The sequence below is a fragment of the Carassius gibelio genome, chromosome B16 (assembly GCF_023724105.1).
Source record: "Carassius gibelio isolate Cgi1373 ecotype wild population from Czech Republic chromosome B16, carGib1.2-hapl.c, whole genome shotgun sequence".
NCBI lineage: Eukaryota > Metazoa > Chordata > Actinopteri > Cypriniformes > Cyprinidae > Carassius > Carassius gibelio.
The window spans coordinates 22,048,877-22,073,350 of record NC_068411.1 but is presented as its reverse complement, the minus strand read 5'-3'; the positions used below and the strand labels follow the sequence as shown (position 1 = coordinate 22,073,350).

The following is a 24,474-nucleotide window of genomic DNA, read 5'->3' as shown; positions in this document are numbered from 1 at the left end:
GTGTGATGAACTAAATGCATGTGCACAACTCTGCTGGTGGACTTCCACATTTTATACAGAGAAATGAAGGCCTGTCAGTTCTTTTAAGCACATATAAACAAACAATGACTTGTTTTATTCTAGCAAGGCAAAGAGGTATTGTTTATTCTTTTCCATGAATGTGTTCACAGCTAAATGCAATGCTTTCTAATGGCATTTGGCCACATGTTGGCACTACTTTCAGTAGTCAATACTTTGGGAAGCAATCAATCGGTCATGTCCGATTTCATACTCTGCTGGGTCCAGCCCAGTGTAATTAAGTTGTCTCTCCTAGTTGTGGTGATATTTTATTCCATTTAAAAGAAATCAATGGTGCAACCCCATTACGCTCACTAACTATGCAGTTGGTTGGTTTCATCCAAGGCCTGCAAAATCTATTTAGGGGCATATCAGGCAAGTCCTAATTAATGTAGTGAGTGAGCCTCTTTATTACACAATATGATTCAGACTAGACATGACTCTAATGAGTAGCTAAATTAAACCTTTGGTAATTTTTTAAAAAGAGAAAAGCAGCAGCATATGTCAGGTTGACTTGAATGCATTTTATGCTCCCTGCTGAGAATGTAACTATTTCATGGAAATATATTTATAATAAAAAATAAAAAAAATGTATATATATATATATATATATATATATATATATATATATATATATATATACTTAAAGACCATTCTAGTCTAAACTTAAATTATTTTTCTGATAACCTAAATCTGAGCCTAATTCAGTAGTTATATTCTATGTGTATATCATTTATGTATCATTATGTCAACACGTTAGTGTAGATCAGCGAGAACAAAATGACCATTTTGCATAAAAGCTAAATATACAATACATTTGAAATGATTGAGGTCTGTAAGAGGTCTATTATGAGGTCTATTATGCTCGCCAAGGCTGCATTTGATTAGAAATAATGTAAAATCAGTAATATATACTATATTATAATATTAAGAAATATTGTGTTATTTATATATTTTATGTAGTTATTTAAGTTATTAAAATATGAAATTAATGTTATAGTGATTAATGTATAGAATTAAAAATGTTACATTAAATGATTATATAAAAATATTACATAATTTATTGCAGATATGCTCGCTGAATATAAATCTAACAGACCAATCAGATGATTATGATCAAGTCAGTTAGAAATACCAATGGGTTCTCAAAAAAAAAAAGGGGGGGGGGGGTCCTCTTTTAGCTATTATTGTCTATTATTATGCCACCCAGAGTTAGAACCAGCATCCAGAAGAGATCAGATGGGCTAAAACATAAGCCACATTTAAATCTAGACTCAAAACTCATCTGTTTAGCTGTGCATTTAGTGAATGAGCACTGTGCAACGTCTGAGCTGATTGTGATTGCACTGATTTGTATCATTTTCTATTTTGAATTGCTTTAAATTAATTTTAAATCAATTTTTAAATCATTTTAAAAGTTTTTATATTCCTTGTTTTATTGTGATTATTTTACTTTCTTTTTTTGCAGCAAATGCACTGTATAATTAAGAAGGACCTCAGTTAACATTGAAGTGCCATAAATATCATAGTAACTCATTTGTAATCAAAACAGTTCAAATAGACTTTTGCGTGAACTGAAAATACCTGGAATGTTCTGTTTAGCCTGGCAAGAACACTGTATCCATATTGGCCAGCAATCGATGATCTGTTTGGGAGAACTACCATCAGCTAATTAGAACAGAGGGACAGAGGACAGCAGTCGTTGTGGGACGCTTTCCGATAACACAGCTTTTACTTCACACTCAAATTCATTAACCAGTTCATAAAACAACTCTGTTAAACACAAATACTATTGCTAAATGAAATAGACCCATATGGACACATTGGTTTTAAAATGTTTATAAAATATTTGCTTTAATTGACACGATTCTTCAAGTCACCACATGTCCAATCTTATACTCATTTCTGAATCTTAATGAAGTGATAATAAAGGATAAAAATCCAAGGTAACTGCAGATGCATATTATTCTCAATGATTTGACACAATTTTCTATTGATTACAGGTCTATAACTTATGCAATACCGCAATTAAACTACATTGTTGTGACCTCAGGTTGAGGACTGTCTTCATATTGATGAGTGTTGCCCTCTACTGGTATTATGATGACATATCAAATAGTATAAAAAATTAGAAATGCATTTAAAATGTTGGTAAATTGAGTTTTATAAAATGACAGCAAGTTGTAGACTACTCTGGAAAAGGGCTCAATAATCTTGTGAATATAAAATAAATGGCCCCACCAAATATGAATACAAAATACAATATTAAACTTGACTTTGTTCCTGAGAAACGACTTTATGAGTAAGCATTTAAACAAAACCGAAAGAATATTTGGATATGAATTACAGAATTTTATGAGTCTGTCTATTTACTATGTAGTGTAGAAGCATACAACCTTTAAAAACCAACAGGATTTTCTGAAATTGACCTGAGACCTTCCCCTTTTTAAAAAGCTATGATTGTCCGTTGTGAACGAATGCAATATTTCAACACACACATGCTCCTCATGCAGGTGCTGGGGACAAGAAGATGTTGAAAATGATGGCAAAAAAGAAGAATGCGATGTATCCCACAATGCACAACCAGAAGCGTGGGTCCTTTAGAAGCGCTTTACTGTAGTTGGTGAAAAACACATAACCAATGGTCATGCCTGCTACCCCACCAGCGATATGGGCCACAAAGGAGACCTAACAAAAAAGCCAAGTATTAAGTTCCTTTCTAGTATATTAACAAGATTATTATCTTAATATGGTAGTAGCTAGGTATACAGGTATAAATGCTTGTTCAATATATGGTCTCAAAATCATCTCACCTTCATGCCAACCTCATGGGTAATGAACCTTCTATAAATAGCAAATCCAACATCTGTTCCAACTGAAAAAATAAAGAAATACCATTTTATTTGCCAGTACAATAAACAGTACAACAATAAAAATAAAAAAAGTCAGATTTAATGAATGGAAAGTGGAAATGGGCGCACCAATCAGAACAATTACTAAGATGCGAAAGGCTCCCAGAAGTGGCATCATCTCCCTGAAGTTCTAGAAGAAAAAGAAAACGTTTTATTTGGTAACTGAGTATGTATTAATAGCATTTGTATTAGTAGTATTATAATATCCCATCAAATATAACTGGAAATGTACTCACCACCACAGCATTCATGAAGTAACCTCCCATGAGGGCATAAACACCACCCGAAGCACCCACAAGAGCACTGTAAGGGTCAAAGATGGAGCTGGCGAGAGATCCTGAAAGAGGATTCATACATACACATTCCATGAGAATATGAAGAGAATCCAAAGATAAAGACTGAAATGAATGAAGGCAAATATATAATAAATAAATCAGATGTGACAGTTAAGACATCAAACATTTCTAAAAGATTTCAATTTTTTCAATAAATGCTATGAACTCGTCAAAGAAACCTGAATTATTGAAATACTGTTTGCAACACTGATGAGTATTATTAAATATTAGAATGATTTCTGAAGGACCATGTGACACTTAAGACCAAAGGAATAAACTTAAAAAAAAAAAAAAAAATTATATATATATATATATATATATATATATATATATATATATATATATATATATATATATAAGGGGTGTAACGATACGCGTATTCGTATTGAACCGTTCGGTACGACGCTTTCGGTTCGGTACGCGGTACGCATTATGTATACCGAACGGTTCGTTGGAGTAATTAATTATATTTGAAAAAAAAAAAAAAAAAGAGAGAGAAACAAATATAATGATATGCGTTCAACAAGGTAGCCCAATAACCCAAACAACGTAACAGGCAACGCCCCTGACACTCCCGAAGAAGAAAAAAACACCATCTTATATGTTTATGTTAGGCTACTCAGCAGGCGCTCGCTCACTCAGTACGCGCTGAAGGCTCGTTGCAAAATAGCCAATGCGTTTAACAGACTAGAAATGAGAAGATCCTCCAATAACCAACAGGTCTGGTGTTTGGGTGCACTTTGGATTCCCTTTAAGTTATAATGGTGATGGCAAGAGAGTGGTGGATAAATAAACAACGGTATGTCGCATCTGCAACATGACAGGGTACACCAGCGGGATTACAAAAAAAAAAAAAAACACCAGCGGGAATATCTGGGATATATGCGTCAGTACTATCTGGGAAAAGACGAAAAAAAGGAGAAACATGCACGCAGCAAACTATCCCTGCAGCATTTAGACACTATAGCTTACAGGGAATCCAACCCAAACACCAGACCTGTTGGTTATTTTAGGATCTTATATTTCTGGTCTGTTAAATGCATTAGACATTTTGCAACGAGCCTTCAGCGCGTGCCGAGTGAGCGAGCGCCTTAGGGGCCGTTCACATATCGCTCCTAAAAACGCGTGGAAAACGCTAAGCGCGTCTTTCTCCTCCTTTCCAAAGCGCTCGGGCAGAAGCGCTCATGAGGCGTCTGTCTTTGCTAAGCAACAATGACGTGCTCTCTCCATGAGACGCGGAAATTTCAGCGAAGGATAAATGGATTTGCAGCTCTAAAAATCGCTTGCAGTAGCTCTGCTACTGAATTTATTTCAAAATTGCAATCCATATACAACTATGATCAGCTGTTCCTTCATCTTGGCTGAGCTCTCAACGTTGTTACGGGAAAGGATGAAGCTGATTGGTTGGTTCTTGTCACATGACCCGCGGTGCGCTTGCGGCATTCTGAAAAGTTGAGATGTTTTTACATTTTGCTGTATCTAAAACGTATCGAACCGAACCGAACCGTGACATCAGTGTATCGTATCGAACCGAACCGTGAATTTTGTGAACCGTTACACCCCTAATATATATATATATATATATATATATATTATTTTTTTTATTTATTTTATTTTTTTTCCAGTATTACAGTTTCAACTGTATTTTTAAACAAATAAACACAGCATTGGGAAACATAGGGGACGTCCTTAAAAATATATTTTAAAAATCATACCGATCACAACTCTTGAATGAGAGTATATATACATACATATTTTTTAATTGTGATATTATATACCGTATCCTAATCTCCTGAACTGTAATACTGTATCCTATTCACAATATAAACTACTGAAATGGACAAAAACTCACCTGCAAGGACCCCAGCCATGTAGACCATGCCCACTTCAAAGCCCTTATGCACCAACTCCAGGGGAATGCCCAAAAAGAGCTGCATTATCAGGTTTCCCAAGATATGCTCCACACTAAACCAAAAAAGATGGTCAGAGACACATATTTAAGTTACCAAAAAGAAACCGACTTGGATGTCAGATACAGTAATCAGTTGATATGGTTCTCTACAGTGCAACATGAGTTTATGCCAGGGAAAGGAAATAAATATATATATATATATTTTTTATTGTGCACTTTTATGTACAACCATAACTGTCTCAAAATTGAGAGTCATTTTAAAATAGAACTAAAGGCAGCAAAATCCCCTTACCCGGCATGTACAAACATGTAGGATAGAAACCGCCAAGCCTCCTCGCGGTGATCAGGCTTATAGGTAAGAGGACTCTCCCATATCCCTGTTCCCAGAGTTACCCACTGCTTTTGAGGCTTCCATACTGCATAGTAGATAAACACTCCCAACTGTCCATTGAAAATAGACACAGAACAAGTTGGTGACTGCATTATTTCAGTTGCCCCAAAGCACTGTCCTAAACCTGTTCTACTGTAGCACACGGCTCAGCAGTATTTAACTTTTATTCAAGTACATAATGTTAGTAGACAATATGTAAAATTTATGATTTGACAAGTTTAACGAATAATTGGTTAAATTAAAATAAAAATGGAAGGTCTAATACATGTCTTAATTTTCAAGACACTGATCATCAGTGACTAGAGGTCTATTTTGAGGAATGTCCACAGAAACAAGGATGAATCTGGCTTTTTAAACACTGTGGCTAAGACTTGCCAAACAGGACCGGAAAAGTGGAAGGCTAAGCTCAAAAGAATCTCAGTTCTTTCATAGTGAGGCATCCCAACGAAAACATTCACAAATTATGGAAATGTACTGGTTGCTGCAAACAGTTTTTTACAATGAACAAACATTTATATTAGTACATATTGTATGTTATATATATATATATATATATATTACCCTTTTGAACAAAAACAGCTTAAACCAGTCTAAAATTGTTTGCCAGCCTTGAAAGTCTGACTTGTTGGCTGGTTTTAAAGGGCTTTTCAGCTTGTTCTACTAAGAAATTAGAAAAAACAGCTAAAGACAAGATTGATACCAGCTAAGACCAGTAAACTTGGACTGGTTTAAGCTGTTGAGGCTTAAAAAATAGTAATTGTGGCGACAGTAGAAACCGTTCAATTAATCAGATAGCCAGGAAGATCAAATTCCGCTGGTGCAAAGGTTGATGTTTTGCTCAAACATTTGATCGTACCTCCGCTAAACTGACGAGGATGATGAAGATTGGTGGCGGACAGCAGTTCGCGCGCTCCAGATACGTCTCCCGCAACTCTTCGGGAAGCATCCATTTGGAAACATGCTTGTGATACTTCTCGACCCTCCGACCTCTTCTCTTGGGATTTCCTCGATTATCATCTTCTTCATCGTTCTGATCGCGAAAACTGCCCTGCTCTTCGATGTCATTATCGCCCATTTCTTAAAAATGCAAAACAGAAATGTATTTTTATTGATACAAAAAAAAGTAATTAATATTCTTTGTAATTAGCAAAACAGTATCAAACTTAAAAGAAAACTAAAATATAGTACACAGCATTTTTTTCTCGATCTCTCGCTCTCTTCCGGAGCTGTTGGCTCTTCCTGCATAAACAAACGTGTCCTGTGTGGAATTTTACGAGTTTACTACAGGCTATATGCTTTGCGTTTTAGAAGCAATTATATGAAGAAAAATCCTAATTGAAGAATGATTAATATATTGTTTTTTGGGTGTTATTTTTTTATTTTCTATAAGTGTTTAAAAGTTGTGATTAAACGGAGCTAAATGTATACCCGAAACTATTTTGCATAAGTTACATGTAGACAATTTGGTAACAACACTAAAGTCAACTTACCCCTTTCTTCTGATCCACCACCTCTCACGCAAATAACTTACAGGAGGTTTATCTAAGAGCGCACGCAGACCAGTGCTCATTAATATTGTAGGTTTCAAAAATAATAATAACGAAATAAAGAATGTGTTTTAGAAATATCCCTGAAATAAACAAAAGATAGTTGTGTGGCCACCGCGGACTTAAAGGCGCTCTCCCTGGACGTTAATTACAGGCTTCATCCAGCTTTTCCGGTTCCAGAGTTCCTTCCTGTTGTTTTAAACTGAAGGGTCTGCGGAATCGTTTTATTTTTACCTTTGTTGAACAAGAAAAAAGCAACCTATGACCGCCAAAGTTGGGTAGAGTCTCTACCTCGACTTCCTCAAACCGCCACACCTGAAGTCACGTGCCGCAATTAGTATTCATCGATTTTAAGCTAGGGATCTAGGGTGCCCATACGGGCTATGTTTATGGGACGCATCGTTGTTAGGATTTCTAGCTTGCCTTAAATGACCAGGTTTAGTCTGTTAGCACAGTGTAGATCGATCGATGTATGACGATATTTCGCAATTATAGATAAATGGCTCTCGCGCTTCTTCGGTGTAATGATCGTTGTGCAGCTTCAAGTGGAACGAACACGTGCGTTCTTTGATCGTTCTTACCTTCTCAGGCGCTACGCTCCACGATTGGTCGATTATGTACAATACCTGCATCTTATTGGTCAAACTACTTTGGATGTTTTAGGCAATATAAAATCATGACCAGGACATTTCCCCTATAAATGGCACATAGAGCCACCCTATTTTAAGCACTTTTTCCAAACTTCACGATAAAACCAATATATTCCAACGACAACAAACCATGAATACAAGTCTGTACCAAGTAAAGTTTTTGAAAAGACAAGATGCAGCGAATGGTGGAACACCTTCTGACCATTAGAGGTCGCCATTGCCACTACAATTAATAGTCAAGTTTCTTGTACAAAACAGACAAAACATTTTTTATAAATTCACAACTAATTTCTTAAATTTCAGTTAAAAACAACTAGGTTAAATAATTGTTTTTTGAAGTTTAACAACTTCAGTGCACCATTATTAAATACATAGAAAATACCAAACAAGATATTCTTTGAAACTTCCTTTTTGTGTTCCACAGATAAAAGTCAGATGTTTGGAACAACATTATATGACGACAGAATATCCAATTGTTGTTTTGAACCAAATTTAAAATAGACATTCAAACGAACACAAACCTATACAACATATTACACCATATTTACAAGAAACCGAATCAATACAATTCCTGACTTATCACAGATCTTTTATTTGTCCAAAAAAAATAAAAAATAAAAATTGGAGAGTTAAAAAAAAAAATGAAATAAAAAGAGAGAGCCTGAAGGATAGAGGAAGAGTCTGGTATATCTGCTGCAGGTCAGTCACATTACATTATACACAAATGATCGCAACAGCCAAGCTTTTTACAGCGGTAGTTTGACATCTTTTCCCACAAATTCTTGAAGAGATTAAACTTCCTTAGAATGCATCTAGATATGCATGTTTGGTGTTGAGACGTTAGTAACAGTTCAGCAAAAAAAAAAAAAAATTGAGTTAAATGTTTATAGACAATGGCCCCCAAGCATTTTAAATGGGGGAGAAAAAAAAAAAAAAAGGTATAAGAAAATTTCAAGTGAAACGAAGGGAGCTGGTTCTACAGCAACCAACTGGTGAGGGCTGGCTAGTACCATCTATAATGTTCTTCAAGACACATCTGAAAATAAAGAGAAGACAATGATCAGAATTTGGACAACTGAAATCAGTGAAACAGAGTTGTTATACTGAAAACAAACATGAGAAAATGTTAATGGATTGCTAAAAGAGGAACTTAATATACTTACAGCTTGCAGGCCTGGCACCATATCTTCGCATAATCTGATCCTGTGTGAATTTCACAAAGGACTCGTATTGTTCTTGAGGTAAAAAAAAAAATAAGAAAAACAGCACGTTAACACCACAATTCAGTCATAAACTGATAAACCAGAAAACCTGAGAATGAATGATTAATGAAAAATTAACATGTTTTTCCTCACTTTTGAGAAAGGCATGAACTCAAAGCTAATACACAACTGTGGAATCTGCAATGTTGTACCTGCAAGCTTTGTGTTCAGTATCTGTTCGTACTCTTCGCGCATCTTTTCCTCATGATCTTTGATAAGGCGCTCGCACAAATAGCCAACCTGCCTCAGCGTAAACAGTGGCTGATCCTTCTTCATTGATGAGGCACCTAAAAACATACAGACAGACAGATCTTAAAATCCACCATGTCACTATTTTCAAAATGACAAAATATCTACACTACCGTTCAAAAGATTTACATCTTAGTAAAAACTCTTATGCTCACCATGGCAGTACTCAAAATACTGTAACAGTAATACTACGAAAAATTACAATTGAAAATAACTTTATATGTAATTTATTCCTGTGATGGGAAAGCTGAATGTATAGAAAACACTAATATTCTGGTTTGTTGTTCAAGTAACATTTCTTAAGATTAAATGTTAAACAATTTGATGTAATATTTTTGTGGTCACTGTTAAAATAGAAAGAACAGCATTTATTTAAAAAAATATTTTGTAACAAATTATAAAAAGTGACAGCAAAGACCACATTTAATGCATCCTTGCTATATAAAAAATTCATAATTTTTTTTACAAATATAGGATCACTTCAGCCAAGTTCTACAAATGTGCATGCATCAATTTTTACAACTGAAAATTACCATTTACATAATCATGAGTAGAGAATGTACATTTCTGAAGGTTAGATTTTAAAGTGCTCACAGCTGTAGTAAGTAAATAAACAGCATTTCACTGTTTTACTTATGTACTGCAAGTCATCATGGGTTGTTTCTCACCCTCATGACAAAATGTTTGCAACAGAGAGACTATTTTTTTAAATGGTGAAACTGTTTGAAAAAGATCAGTTTATGCCTCACAATCTATAACAACCGGATTATGCCATAACTCACATCTCTTTTGCATTTCTGCATATTCAAACTAGAATCACAAACCTGTGAAAATCAGCATTCATACTAGCAACAAACTCTGCACACTTTATCGTCACACTGCACACTACACCTTTCTGCGAAGTGCAGCTACAACCCAAAACAAATGCATGAGCCAGCCAATTAAAACATTCAGAAACATAACTATTAGGGATGCCAAGATACAATTTTTTTCAGAACACAAAAGTCTCAAATTCTGAGTATTGGATCAGTGCATCCCTAATAACTATTAACAGGTGTAGGATAGGAACTGAACTACAGATCTCCAGGAACAAAACTAGGCACCCCTGGTATAAAGATAATGGCTGATAAATAGTTTAAGCACCCTAATGCAATGGTTTTAATCATGTCGGGGAGCCCTCTAACAATGCACATTTTGCCTTTAATCAAACAAACCTGATCCAGTCATCAGCTCCTTTGTTTCATGGTTGTGTCAGACAAAGGAGAAATTCTAAATGTGCAGTGTTGGGGGTGGGAGGGCTTCAAAAACAAGGTTGCAACCACTGGACATTATGTTTTGAGTGGACTGACCTGTGGGAGAGCTGGGGGAGGTGAGGGCAGGACTGGAGCTCTGGATATCAGTGGAGCTGCAGGGCTCAGTCTGGTTGAAGGCCCCTTCCAACTGCCGTCGCCTCTGATAGCGGCTGTACTCCTGACGAATGTTCTGGAAGATCTGCTCTGTGAGGGTCAAAGATAAGATAATCGAGAGTTAACAAGGCTAACTGAGAGCGATGAAAGAAAAAAGAAAGTTATTTCCTCCAAGTATTTTTGGAATACCATCTTTTCCAAGGAATAAACTTCCTTGCGTTTAATCATCTGTGGTGAAGAACAACAGTCATCACTGGTATTACTTTTTCATGCACATACAATGTAGAGAGGATATCCTGCTTTCAGAACATGTCCCATGACGAAAATAAGGCATGAAGAAATAAGTTTCACTTCAGTTTTACAATCGGCCACATTGGTACACTGACATCATCACTAACAATCAAATATTAGGGAAAAAGGGATTAAGGTTAGTTCCGTTCGGCTTTGTGGTGGGCCAGGCTTATTTCTGGAAACTGAATCTGGGTGACAGACTGCAATGCGGAGGGGAGCAATGCAACCGGGGACATCCTGAGTCTCTTCCTAGAAAAACTGGGTTGTTTAGTCCTCGGTCTTAACCTTCAACACCAGTGGAAGACTCAAAACGGAGTATTTTAAAACAACCACGACTTCCATAAGTAAAACTTTAATATTTTCTTCTCTGGTCATCTTAATTGATCACAAAGGAGTGTATTTGGTGGGCGAGTTTCTTTACTTCCTGAATGTAGGTCATTTAGAGCTTCATGGGTAGACTTTTATCAGAGGACACTTGCATCACTTATCTTGGGCACAGAGCACAGAGTTTCTCCTATTAGCATCGGCCTTCAACTAGATGAAAACAGGGGAAACTCAAGGGTGCCAGCTTCTCTAGCTTGATGATAATGCATTCCAGCAAAGCAAGCAGTGTGGCTACAACCTAACAAAGCACAACACTGCAGAAGAGACTTCCTGTGTTTACAATGTCGCTCTCATCTGATAGGTTTTTATTTGTTTAAACACAGGAAGGATTTGCGTTCCCAGTACAGGGGTGTTATGGGTGCTAAGCGCAACTAGCGTTCACTCTAGAAAGGAGTATTTTAGAAGCAAAAGACTGACTAATGAAGTGTAGATAATCTTATAATTAGGGTTCTTCCTCACAATAGAGGTGCTACTTGTTGACAACAGCATTGCTAATGTAGACTGAATGGTTTTAGTCTAAAACATACAAAATAAGACTAAATAGAATGCTCACCCAAAAATGAAAATTGTCATTCCGAATCTGTATGACTCCCTTCTGTGAAACACAAGAGAGGTTATCTAGAAAAACATCTCAGCTTTTTGGGGGTGAGTGGCATCCAGTGTTGTTTTGCTACAACTAATAAAAATAAAAAAAAATCAATAATGAAAATGGTCAACAACAAAACTGATTATCATTTTATTGCATTCCTCAGCACATAACTTAAATTTTACAATTGTATCCTTATCCAGAAATACTAGAAGGAAAGACTTGACTCTCACTTATAGGGAGAGTTCATCCAAAAATGTTCATTCCGTCATCCACAGACAGCAACGTAACTGTTGAAAACAACTTTATTCAACAATTCTCCTCCAAGTCAGTCTTCACCCATTATCAAGAGTACCATGATTCATGCGTGTGCACGTCTTACAGCTTGGTTACAAATTATGGTAAAGCTCTCGGAAATTTGTGTTTCGAAGGTGAATGAAGGTCTTATAGGTTTGGAACAAAATTAAGGAGAGTAATTAATTGACAATTTAAATTTTTGGGTGAACTATCCCTTTAAGTCTCTGTTAAACTTTAGTAAATGAGCACCAGGCGTCCATGTGCGTCAAACAGACCGAGTGCAATAGAGATTAATCAATCAATTATCAAAAAATCATTAGTTGCAACCCCATTGCAGTACAAAGTCTAACAGGTTTTGAATCCCATTAGAATGAGAAAGAGATCAATTTCACTTGTGTACAAACTATTTCAAGTTTTTAGATTATGCAAAAATCCATTTACATATGGTTACAGAAAGATGCAAAAGCCAGCCCCCTTGAATGACAGGTGAGCCCCTCTGCCTATATCAAATGCTGCCAAATGTTGAGACCAGGTCCAACAGGTTACTTAGCAACTGTAACCTTATATGGTCAAACCAAGCAATCAATCACAGTGGCTTCCTGAGAAAGGATGGGGAGCGATTCAAGGCCCAAAAGCACAGAACAGGGATAATACGACCACAATGGAGGTGTGGGATGAACTGGACTGGGGGGAGGGGAGCGCAAGTGGGTGTAGAGTTGAGGCGTCTTATTCACTACACTGCCGAGGGCTTTGAGGAGGAATTTAAAAACCCCAAACCAGCAGGAAGTGTACTCAAGCTAAGGGGTTCAAGCCCTGGGTGTGTTGCTGCATAGAGCTTGGATCGCTTTGTTCGAGATTCGGCATGTTGCAGACAATTACGTTAGTTATAAGTAAGCAAAAGGCTTGTATTTGAATGTTAGAACAGCTCAAACAGGATGAAGAAAGCAACCCAGACATGGCTTGAAATATCAAGACACTGGCCCATAAGAGAAAACCTGCAAGCAACAGATTGAGGACATAAATGGATACGATTCAAATTTGCCCATCTAGAGATCTAAACCTAAATGAGGATGTTAGTGAGGTTGGTTCTATGAAAACAACAGGGGGCATTTGGTTTCACAAAGGCAAGACTATCAAACACCAAAGTGGGCTCTAAGGGCAGTTACATTCTTTGCCATTTCAATCAGGCACTGATGGGCAGACTTGAGAACAAAGAATAAGCGCTATAAAATGTTTCACAATGTTTGTCTAGCCAGTGTCATGCAAGATTCTATCCCCACTAGGGCACCAAAGCAATTGCACTGGCATAAAATGAATACTCTAAATGGCACCTGAATAGAAATCCTACAAAACTCACACTATGATGCATGTCACCGAACTTTGTAAAAACAACTACTAATTTAACAATTGTGTCACAAATCACACAATGAAAACAAAACTGAATAAAAATAATTTCTTGTGAGCTAATGGTAAAAGATTATAGTAACCATGTAAAAGATTATTTTTGTCTGCTGTGAATTTTAAGTCAATCGACATTCTGACATTCTACTCCGAGCAGTTTATTCCTTGGAATCAGAACTGTTTCTCTATAGAAACCCTATTAATGCCACAATCAGTTCACAAATGAATCTGCAGCGGTTTGGTAAAAGTGATCAGAGCTCCCAGAAAATAGTAATTCTCATAATCACGAGTTCTACAAATACGTCAACGATTTTCATTTAAGAAGTCAAAATCAAGACATGGTGTTAATGCACCTATAGTTCTGCTCTGGTCATGTAACAAACAAAAAAAGATAATATCTTATTGGTTGGCCAGTTTTCTTTGCATTTTGAGGGAAAATAATTCAATAGTCCTCTCTTTTAATAAAAATGGATTTGATGACATGTAAATGTGTGTGCTCAAACAGATTTAATCTCACCAAATTTGTTTTGGTATGAACAGGCCTTAAATCTGAATCACAAGTAATTAGTTTTTATCATGTTTGGCTCAAAGTATTTTAATTCCTTTAGCAAATATTTCCTCCAACATGCTGGAACAATCGCTAATGGAATGGGAGTCCAAAACACAAAAACTTTGAAGCTCAATATCTCAAAACTGCTCAGAACGCAGACAGAACCTTATATTTCCAAGGGGACTAATTATGGCGTCTTTTTAAACGCGATAAAAGCTGTGACCGTTTTAGAAGCGCCAACCAGAAGCATTTGGGCCGGTTCATCAAGGGTCCACAATTTTTTCTTATTACAGGCTATAATAAGAAAAACACACGACGTTAAATAACCAATGTTAAATTAACTTATTAGTTGGCATATTTTGCCTAGCTTATTTTACACACATACGATTAACACTTACGTTTTTTTGTTAAACAACACTGTTCGATCAAAATGAAATAATGCTACTGCACCCTCGCGCACATACCCACCTTTCTTTGTTTGGACATGCTGGTTCAATCCAGTTGATAAACTAACTGGCTGAACACAGAGATGAACGTTACCAGGCCAAAGCTAGGCGTTTGTAGAAAGACTTTGTCATGTGTATTGTTCGGTAGTAATGGTCGATGACTGTGTATGCGTGTGTTCACACTTAACCATGGGAGTTAATTTGAGCTCTGCGGCCGCTTTCAGTCTAGTTAGCAGAGCTCAAAACAGCGATTCATCCAAAGGAATTAACTAACTAACGTTACAGCCCAAGCCCACTACTATACAGTCCACCAAGAAACATAATAACACATTCAAATCATTACGCAAAACAGCGTAAAGGGGAATTCAATTAACGGACTGTCGAAATTCAAATGTTAGCTGGTTAGCTGAGATTAAACAGCCACCCATTCCCCTCCTCCACTTCAAACAAACCGACGTTAAATGGCGAGAATCAAGCATTCATCTCACCTGGAGTTAGCCTGTGTTCTCCACCCATAGACTGGGGCGACATCGAGTGTGCCGGGCTCTCTGTTGACGGGCGAAGACTGCACCTCTGCGGGGAAGGAGTAGTCGGAGTCCCCGGTAGAGGATTGCACCTCCTCCGCTTGGGTGACTGCGGGCTGAGAAGGGCCTCAAACTCCATCGATCGTTTCAACGTCGCGCCACAAGCCATGATTGCTGAATTAATCAGACACTAAAACAAAACCAAAGGTAAAACAACACCTTTTCAAAATTAAAACACGTCGAATTCTCTTTCTAAATCGACTTTTATGGGGTTTTTATTGAGCTTCGCAGGATCTTGGTGACTCCCCTCCGATCGCACACCGGTTTAAACACCAAGTGTCTGATTTGTAGCAAAAATGCTAAAACGGCGTAGCCGTGGACAGTACCATTCGCGAAGAGGGGGGGTTCATATTATAAACAGGTTGTTTTTTTCCCCAGTGACATTAAATTATATTGAATTCGTAACTAAGCAAAAAATATATACACTCGATGCAAAACATAGTGCATAAATATAAGACATATGATAAAAAAAGTTTAATTTATTAGTAAATATACTGAAATAATAATCGTCCCAACCTGTGATTACAGGTCTATACTGATGCCCTCTTTTTAACATTGCTTCCAGTGATGTGTTGGTCCAAATCAAATCAAAACGATTATAAATAATGAAAGTGATAGTTATACTTACTCAGGTTTATGCTTGCCATTGTTTCACTTTTCCTGTATAAACGGGCCTATTGCGCCGAAGTTGATGTGCAGGCTATTTGAATATACAATACATTTACTATAAATTAACATTATAACATTGTTACTATAATATTAACATCAAGTTTCCATATACGATAATTATCTATCTTATGTGTATCTATTAAATAGCTAAACAAATCATATAAATACATTATCAATGAAAAATGTAACCTTTTGTATTAATACGTATAATAAGCATTATATAATATTAGCTTTAAAAAAATCCTAATTAATACATTATCTTTACATGCAAACTGAACTATTTGAATTTACCTAAACTCCTTGTAGATCAGTATTTCATAACTCTTAGAAACAAAACCTATAATTTGAGAAGCTTTGATCTCAGATGCCCACTCCTCCAGCAGCTTAATCCTGATTGGTCCCTTACAGTCATATGACGCAGATCAACATTTATTGAGCGCAATTTTTTTTTTTTTTTTTTTTTTTTTTTTTTTTTGGCCAATGGCCATTTTTCTGAAGGATTTGCAATTTGGTATCTATTTGTGTGAGCTTTCAAAGCAGTCTTTCAACTCACAAAGAATCATTCATTTTCTGTCTCTTCACCACCTACATGTCAGCGACACACAGTTTATCAAACACTATCATCAGTGGTGGACGAAGTACACAAATCAAGTACTTGAGTAAAAGTACAGATACATATGGTAAAATATTACTCCAGTAAAAGTAAAAGTACTCCTTTTTCAATTTTACTCAAGTGAAAGTACAAAAGTACTCAATTTTTTATGTACTTAAGTAAAAAAGTACTGCAAGATAGATGTTTGCAATTTTATATAGGCTACTTAATTTAATTTTATATTAGCACATTTTTATAATCCTACTGTTTAAAATACCTTGGATTTTTTCAAAATAACCACTATATGGAGTCAAGATATATTTTTGTTGTTGATATGGACTACGTTGATGAGAGTGATGTTAACTGTGAAGCTTACACTGTGATGTCCCTGAGAGAAAACAGAGATGACCATCTGATTTTCACCAGTAAGAACAAAGTATTTTAAAGTTTGTGGTTTTACAGAACATCAAAGTTACAGTAAAGACCAAAAGTTTGGACACACCTTCTCATTCAAAGAGTTTTCTTTATTTTCATGACTATGAAAATTGTAGAGTCAGACTGAAGGCATCAAGGGCTATTTGAGCAAGAAGGAGAATGATGGGGTGCTGCGCCATATGACCTGGCCTCCTCAGTCACTGGACCTGAACCCAATCGAGATGGTTTAGTGGTGAGCTGGACCAGGACAGAAGGCAAAAGGGCCAACAAGTGCTTAGCATCTGTCGGGGAACTCCTTCAAGACTGTTGGAAGACCATTTCAGGTGACTACCTCTTGAAGCTCATCAAGAGAATGCCAAGAGTGTGCAAAGCAGTAATCAAAGCAAAAGGTGGCTACTTTGAAGAACCTACAATATGACATATTTTCAGTTGTTTCACACTTTTTTTGTTATGTATATAATTCCATATATAATTCCACATGTGTTAATTCATAGTTTTGATGCCTTCAGTGTGAATCTACAATTTTCATAGTCATGAAAATAAAGAAAACTCTTTGAATGAGAAGGTGTGTCCAAACTTTTGGTCTGTACTGTATATATGACATGATAACAAGGCCTGAAGTTAGGAAGAACATTTTAAGGAAAAAAATAATAAAGAAAATTTAAATAAAGATAAAAATATTTGGACATTATTTATAAAAATTACATCAACTTAGCACCAACAAGCTTGTTAGCTAGACAGTTAGCATCAGCTAACAATATTTACTTATCTTCAGTACGATGAACATTCATGTCTGTCTACTCGTCTAGTTAATCCATACAATATACATATGTATAACGTTAGTGTCGATAAACAATATAAAAACAGACGTCACATTGGACATTTTAATTAAACTGTTAACAAAGCAGCGGTGAATTTAAACGTGTATGAGTTATTGTATTTAATCTGTGTTATTTTATGGTTTTTCTTTTTTGTTGTTGTTTTTTTACCTAAAATTGATGTGTCTGCATCGTCTGCACTCGAGCATTTCAGTGGGCTTAAATAGATCACTCTTTACAACGGATTTAGTTCCCAAACAACTGACAGTTTTGACCTAAATATGATTTTCAGTTACAATAATTAATCCAAAATTTCGACATTAATAACTTACTTTTAGCAACGTCAGACGCACGCGCGCTCACAAGATCCCCCGGTTCTTACTTCTGGGGACTTGTCTCGCACTAAACGGTTCATTTGAATCAGAACATGCAATCGGAACATTCGAATTCGTAAACGAATTGTTTGGTTTAATTCGCGTTCCGATTTAAAAGTTTATTTTGAAAAGACTCAGTTCGTTCATGATGAATCAGACACCGCTTCTCCGTGTCGGAGCACGTGATATATAGGGAGTAACGATATGTTTTATGAAATGTAGTGAAGTAAAAAGTACGATTTTATGCTTTGGAATGTAGTGAAGTAAAAGTAAAAGTTGCTCAAAATAAAACTACTCCAGTAAAGTACAGATACTTGAAAAATGTACTTAAGTACAGTAACGAAGTAAAGCTACTCCGTTACTGTCCACCACTGACTATCATATACCAATTTTGACCCGATCCAATGAAAATAATATAAAATTCAAAACAATGTAGGCCTAATTGAGACACACACACACACACACACATACATATACATATATATATATATACATATACATACATACTAGGGGTGTAACGATACGCGTATTCGTATTGAACCGTTCGGTACGACGCTTTCGGTTCGGTACGCGGTACGCATTATGTATACCGAACGGTTCGTTGGAGTATTTAATTATATTTGAAAAAAAAAAAAAAAAGAGAGAGAGAGAGAAATATAATGATATGCGTTCAACAAGGTAGCCCAATAACCCAAACAACGTAACAGGCAACGCCCCTGACACTCCCGAAGAAGAAAAAAACACCATCTTATATGTTTATGTTAGGCTACTCAGCAGGCGCTCGCTCACTCAGTACGCGCTGAAGGCTCGTTGCAAAATAGCCAATGCGTTTAACAGACTAGAAATGAGAAGATCCTCCAATAACCAACAGGTCTGGTGTTTGGGTGCAATTTGGATTCCCTTTAAGCTATAATGTTGATGGCAAGAGAGTGGTGGATAAAAAAACAACGGTATGTCTTTCTCCTCCTTTCCAAAGCGCTCGGGCAGAAGCGCTCATGAGGCGTCTGTCTTTGCTAAGCAACAATGACGTGCTCTCTCCATGAGACGCGGAAATTTCAGCGAAGGATAAATGGATTTGCAAGCTCTAAAAATCGCTTGCAGTAGCTCTGCTACTAAATTTATTTCAAAATTGCAATCCATATACAACTATGATCAGCTGATCCTTCATCTTGGCTGAGCTCTCAACGTTGTTACGGGAAAGGATGAAGCTGATTGGTTGGTTCTTGTCACATGACCCGCGGTGCGCTTGCGGCATTCTGAAAAGTTGAGATGTTTTTACATTTTGCTGTATCTAAAACGTATCGAACCGAACCGAACCGAACCGAACCGTGACATCAGTGTATCGTATCGAACCGAACCGTGAATTTTGTGAACCGTTACACCCCTAATACATACATATATATATATACATATACATATATACACATATATATACATATACATATATACACATATATATATACACATATATACACATATATATACACACATATATATATATATATACACACATATATATATATATATATATATATATATATATATATTAATGCAGTTTTCATAAATGAGTCTAAAACAATATAGCGCTCCTCAAACAAAGCTATTTAAAGAAACTGAAGGTTGATATCCAGAAAATGTGTTTTTATTGATGACAATAAAAGTTTAAGTATGCATTTCTTAAACAATGTAGCAGTACTTTTATAGTTATGACATACAGCATTTTATATAGTACTCGGTTTAACATACAATAATGCATTAAAACTTATCTTCAAATTAAAATTAATACAAGATAAGAAGTTAATATAACATCAGTTAAATAGCACTTTGCATTTATAGCGGTTTTTCCAACATATACTTACTGTATCATAACAATTACTCTTAATAATGTAGTAAAGGTACAGCTTAATGTACAATCTATTGAAAAGGTGAAGCAAAACAGTGTAACAGTCATCAATTTTCACAGTGTAATCTATATATGTTTTGGCGTCTTTTAAGCTTGGGTCAAAATGTAGCAGTTGAGTCAGTTGTTCTGTTAACAGGTTTTATTTCACTGCAGAAAGGTGCTTAGAGAAACAGCATTTTACATGGACAGCTGGTCACATAGCCACCTATTCACAATAGACCTATTGTATGTTCCTAAAAAAACAAAATATTTTAGACACTTTTAAAATACACTTTCAAAGCGTTTTTGGCACATCCTCTTTACAAAATAATAGCTAATAGCTAATGCCTTTCTTAAAGTGTATGATAAATTATCCTTGTTTCTCCTTCTAAATACATACAAAATACTATTTATAATGAGTAAATTCAAGCAGTACAATTCAATGTGTTAAAGTTCTTAAGTTCTTGTTAGTATGCAAACCTTCTTCATTTTATATATTTCCCACATTTTTAATGCTGTTTATTTTATAGCCTGTATTCTTATGATAAAACAACATGTTCTGCATTCTACAGTATTAATACAATGAATGCTAACCTAAAATCTAATCCTGAAGAACTACATTTTGTGATGTACTTCAAATGGATTAAAAGTTGGTGAATCATTAACCTCTTAAGTGCCACTGGTCCGCTAATATGAATTGGACTTTAAATAATATTTATATGCTGTTTTACTGCTTGTCTACGCTTTCAGAAATAGTATCTGGGTTACTCTCACTAACAGCCTGATCTTTGCTCTTTTTGCTAATGCCAGAACCATTTTCATTTCGTTGGCCCAGAATGTTTGCCAAAGTACGTTCCCTGCATGCTTTGCAACATGCTAACAATGCGAACGCTTCTCCTCTCAGCTCTTTGCAGCGTAGAGCGTATAGAAGCGGGTTTACGCACGAGTTAACTAGACAGAGCGTGCTACAGAAAGCGAACATTCGCTGTTGTTTGTTCGTAAGGGTCACTGTGACATCCACCATCATAAAGGACAGGACAGGCAGCCAACAAACAGCAAGGATTAGGAGGATCAGACTGAAGGTACGTGCGAGCTGAATGTCTATTCGCATTCGTGCCTGTCCTTTCACGGTGGGCCTCCCCAACTTTGGTCCACCCATAGCTGTTTCATGGCGATTTGCTTTCCACAGGATGAGAACGTAAGCCACTATGATAAGAAAGAGCACCACAAATTGTAGGCCCGTCCACAAGGCCAGGTAGTGACGATCCACATAAGGGAAGAGATAGGAGCAAGGAGGATCAAACTTGGTGGTGCACCTCCAACCCATCAGAGGAAGAAATGAAATTATAATTGTGACACACCATAATAATACAATAGCCAGCTTGGCTTTAGCGTGTGTCAGTAGCACCTTGTAATTGGAAGCCTGGTAGATGCAGAGATAACGGTCCAGCGCTGTCAGCAACAGGCTTCCCACAGAGCCTGTGAACGCCATTGTGACACCACCCAGCTTGAACAGATAGATATTAGGGCCGTCGTTCTGACTATAAAGATGGAAATCTAGAAAACTGATGGTGAAGAAACAGCTGGCAAAGGTGTCGGCCAGTGCCAAGCTGCTGATGAACAGGTACGATGGCCGTCTGCGCAGAGTGGCAGAGCTTGCAATGATCAACAGGACCAAAACGTTCTCCAGGAACGTCATAGGGCCGGCTAGCAAACAGATTGTGCCAATAGCTTTCTTCTCTGGTGGGGTCAGGACCATGTAACACTGGAGGCTGTTGCACAAGTTTGCATCTGTAACAGTACAGGTTCAAAATGATTCAAAATAATCACATTTTAATATAATTTCTAATAATATTTGAAATGTTTTCATGGTTTTAATTTATATTTTAATAAAAAAAAAATTAAGTACTATTCAAAAGCTTGGAGTCGGTATGGTTTTTAGTGTTTTAAAAAATACATTTTCAAAAAGGCTGCATTTATTCGATCAGAAGTACAGTAAATAAAAGTAATAATATTGAGAAATATTATTAACATTTAAAATAACTATTCTAATATATTTTAAAATGTAATTTATTCTTGTGATGGAGCTAAATTTTCAGCAGCCGTTTCTCCAGTGAGAAAGGAAACAGTTATCATTTATCAGTGAAAACTTCTTAACTGTTTTTTTTTTTTAACTGATACATTTGCTTTGGAATTCTTTGATGAAACAGCATATTATAATTTTTTTTTTATTTAAATAGTTTTTACTTTCACTTTTGATCAATGCTTTCTTGTGGAATAAAATAACTGGTTTAGTTTTTTAATAAATCTTACTAGACTTTTGCAAGGTATAGTGCTATTTTTATTTTATTTATGGTTACATTTGAAAACTAGTACAATCAACACAACAGATCTTTGAAAAGACATGTCATGGTCACAGACAGGCCACAGAAAATCTTTCTGAGAAATAATACCTGTGGTTGTAATGTTTGGTGCACTTTCATTTAAATAAAGCGCAGTGGTAGCTTCTTGTTTTTGTGCCGTTCTGGTCTCCATTTTAACAAGAACAGAAATGTACTGTTAAAAATAAATGACAAATGGTTAAAACACACATACACAGACACATGTATTCATGTGTCTACTGCCAATAGAAAAAATAATAAAAAGATCTGAATCTGAAGTTTTGAATATGACATGATTAAGAGAGATAAACCACACTCACAAAACTCATTTAAAGTCAAACATGTCTCCAAGCAACTTTTTATTAGGCTAATGCATTCTATAAATACAGCTGCATTTCAGATTGCATGGCTTAGATTTGGAAGAGAGGTGATGTTATCTTTAATATGAAATAATCAGTTTGTCCCGCAGGTCTAATCTAGTCATTTTTTAATATAAACAACTGGCTATAGATTAGATAACGTAAGATAATGCCCCCTGCTGGGAAAAAGATGACACAAAATTATTACAAGAGAAGGATTGACAAATAGTTTGTATGTCTACTAGTATCCACTAGAATTTTTTTTTCTTAATGTAATTGTGTTGCAAGCAAAGCCCAGGTATCACATTATTTTATATAGTATAGAATAAACACTGCTCAATTTAGTTTCAATTAAACAGCCTGCTCACTACACAGAGGTCATTTTCATTGTTCCCTTCTTCAACAATATTTCCATTACAAGAAGCACTAATATCATTATTTTTACCCTCCTGCCTATCCAAGGTGTATTAGGTCCATGCTATCTCTGTGTGTCTCAATGTTGTTAAAATGTCAGGAAATTTATATGTTTATTTTTTGTTTAAAGCCACTTCTCTAATAGGGCTTTCCCCTCAAGAGTCTTGGTTCCTCCCAATATTCCTTCCTCGTGTATTTCTCCTAACCATTTTCACCCTTGGTGGCGAATTGAGGGTCAAAGAGGGTCATAGAACAAAAAGTGCCAGTAGTTTTCAACTGAACAAGGGCAGTTAAAAAAAAATTGCTTTCAGAAGCTGTTATCTGAAAACTTATTCATACTGTATGCGATAGAGTGTAAGATTCACAAAAATCTCCCCAGGTTAAAGCTCTTTCAAACTCACAAGTGAAATACAAGAATTCATAATAACATACTTGACAATTAATAACACACTATACTATATGTCTTACAAATATGGCAAGAAAAAAACTGCTGTTCATTATTCTACCCGGAGTTGTTTCAGTTCACACATGATTTTAGCATAGTATACATATTGATTAATGAACTGGTTCTTACCTTCGTTTTTTGCTGTTGGTAAAATTGTCTGCTGTTAGGAGATACTGTCTCTCACAAATCTCAAGCCTCTGATTTCAGTAGGAGAGCATACTCCCCCATCCAGAGAGAAAGAGAGAACCAAAATTTCAGTATTACACTGTTATAGCACAAACTGTGCTGTATTCGTTTTTTAATGAGCAGGGATGCAGGTGATTAGAGACTGAAGTAACGAGGACACATTATTGGGGACAGAAAAGCAACAGATGGAAAGTACCAAAGCTGTTTTTTTCTCTGAGATGAAAACTCACACTCAAAGAGGAACCACAAGATGACATCCAATAAATATTGAAATATTTCTCTTTACCACAACTTCCTCATGGTGTTCTCCCCTCTGTCCACATCATTTTATTAATCCTTTCCTTACAAAAAAGTTTTTATTCTCCCACATATACATCTCAAAGCATATTAGCTCCATGCCACCTCAGACACAATTGTGTCTCAGTGTTCTTAAAATCTCTGTAAACGTCTCATCACCACAAGATGACATTAGTATAAAAAATTGGTAAAACAATTGTCTTTAGCACATCTTCCTCATCTTGTTGCTGACCTATTTCACTCTAATTTACTCTTGTTATGGAGAGCAGATGGTGGAGGGAAATATCGGTTACCTCTCACTGCAGCTGTCCCCAATTTTTTTATACATTTTCATCCCTGTAATTGCTTATTCTCTGAAAGGG

At 36.1% G+C, this 24,474-nt stretch overlaps 3 protein-coding genes across 4 annotated transcripts; all 3 read right to left on the bottom strand.

The window, feature by feature from the left end:
* Nucleotides 1–1,880: 1,880 nt before the first annotated feature.
* rhbdl2 (rhomboid, veinlet-like 2 (Drosophila)) lies at nucleotides 1,881–7,696 on the bottom strand. 2 transcript variants are annotated; one of them, XM_052578964.1, is made up of 8 exons: nucleotides 7,098–7,696; nucleotides 6,464–6,684; nucleotides 5,509–5,657; nucleotides 5,157–5,269; nucleotides 3,206–3,306; nucleotides 3,039–3,099; nucleotides 2,871–2,932; nucleotides 1,881–2,745 (listed from the first exon to the last, which is right to left on the bottom strand). In XM_052578964.1, exons 2-8 carry the CDS (start codon nucleotides 6,680–6,682, stop codon nucleotides 2,563–2,565), a joined length of 888 nt encoding a protein of 295 aa, XP_052434924.1. In that variant the 5' UTR covers nucleotides 6,683–6,684; nucleotides 7,098–7,696; the 3' UTR covers nucleotides 1,881–2,562. The 2 variants fall into 2 exon arrangements, with proteins under 2 accessions (XP_052434924.1, XP_052434925.1); XM_052578965.1 differs by lacking the exon at nucleotides 7,098–7,696 and adding an exon at nucleotides 6,796–6,871.
* Nucleotides 7,697–8,376: 680 nt separating this feature from the next.
* On the bottom strand, nucleotides 8,377–15,546 carry LOC127975144 (akirin-1). The gene is made up of 5 exons (XM_052578966.1): nucleotides 15,165–15,546; nucleotides 10,665–10,811; nucleotides 9,219–9,353; nucleotides 8,968–9,039; nucleotides 8,377–8,840 (listed from the first exon to the last, which is right to left on the bottom strand). Exons 1-5 carry the CDS (start codon nucleotides 15,367–15,369, stop codon nucleotides 8,830–8,832), a joined length of 570 nt encoding a protein of 189 aa, XP_052434926.1. The 5' UTR covers nucleotides 15,370–15,546; the 3' UTR covers nucleotides 8,377–8,829.
* A 4,222-nt stretch (nucleotides 15,547–19,768) lies between these two features.
* LOC127974482 (cannabinoid receptor 2) lies at nucleotides 19,769–24,015 on the bottom strand. The gene is made up of 3 exons (XM_052577814.1): nucleotides 23,759–24,015; nucleotides 22,484–22,586; nucleotides 19,769–21,821 (listed from the first exon to the last, which is right to left on the bottom strand). Exons 2-3 carry the CDS (start codon nucleotides 22,563–22,565, stop codon nucleotides 20,758–20,760), a joined length of 1,146 nt encoding a protein of 381 aa, XP_052433774.1. The 5' UTR covers nucleotides 22,566–22,586; nucleotides 23,759–24,015; the 3' UTR covers nucleotides 19,769–20,757.
* Nucleotides 24,016–24,474: the final 459 nt, after the last annotated feature.

What these genes read in the sequence shown, in the direction of transcription:
- rhbdl2 (XM_052578964.1), bottom strand. Translation starts at nt 6,682, where the DNA reads ATGGGCGATAATGACATCGAAGAGCAGGGCAGTTTTCGCGATCAGAAC. An exon ending in TACATGTTTGTACATGCCGG is followed by an intron (nt 5,270 to 5,508) that starts GTAAGGGGATTT and finishes TTTTTGGTTTAG; the next exon opens with TGTGGAGCATATCTTGGGAA. An exon ending in ACTTCATGAATGCTGTGGTG is followed by an intron (nt 3,100 to 3,205) that starts GTGAGTACATTT and finishes TTTTTCTTCTAG; the next exon opens with AACTTCAGGGAGATGATGCC.
- LOC127975144 (XM_052578966.1), bottom strand. Translation starts at nt 15,369, where the DNA reads ATGGCTTGTGGCGCGACGTTGAAACGATCGATGGAGTTTGAGGCCCTT. An exon ending in AGAACACAGGCTAACTCCAG is followed by an intron (nt 10,812 to 15,164) that starts GTGAGATGAATG and finishes TGACCCTCACAG; the next exon opens with AGCAGATCTTCCAGAACATT. An exon ending in ACTGAACACAAAGCTTGCAG is followed by an intron (nt 9,040 to 9,218) that starts GTACAACATTGC and finishes TTTTACCTCAAG; the next exon opens with AACAATACGAGTCCTTTGTG.
- LOC127974482 (XM_052577814.1), bottom strand. Translation starts at nt 22,565, where the DNA reads ATGGAGACCAGAACGGCACAAAAACAAGAAGCTACCACTGCGCTTTAT. An exon ending in ACCAAACATTACAACCACAG is followed by an intron (nt 21,822 to 22,483) that starts GTATTATTTCTC and finishes GTACTGTTACAG; the next exon opens with ATGCAAACTTGTGCAACAGC.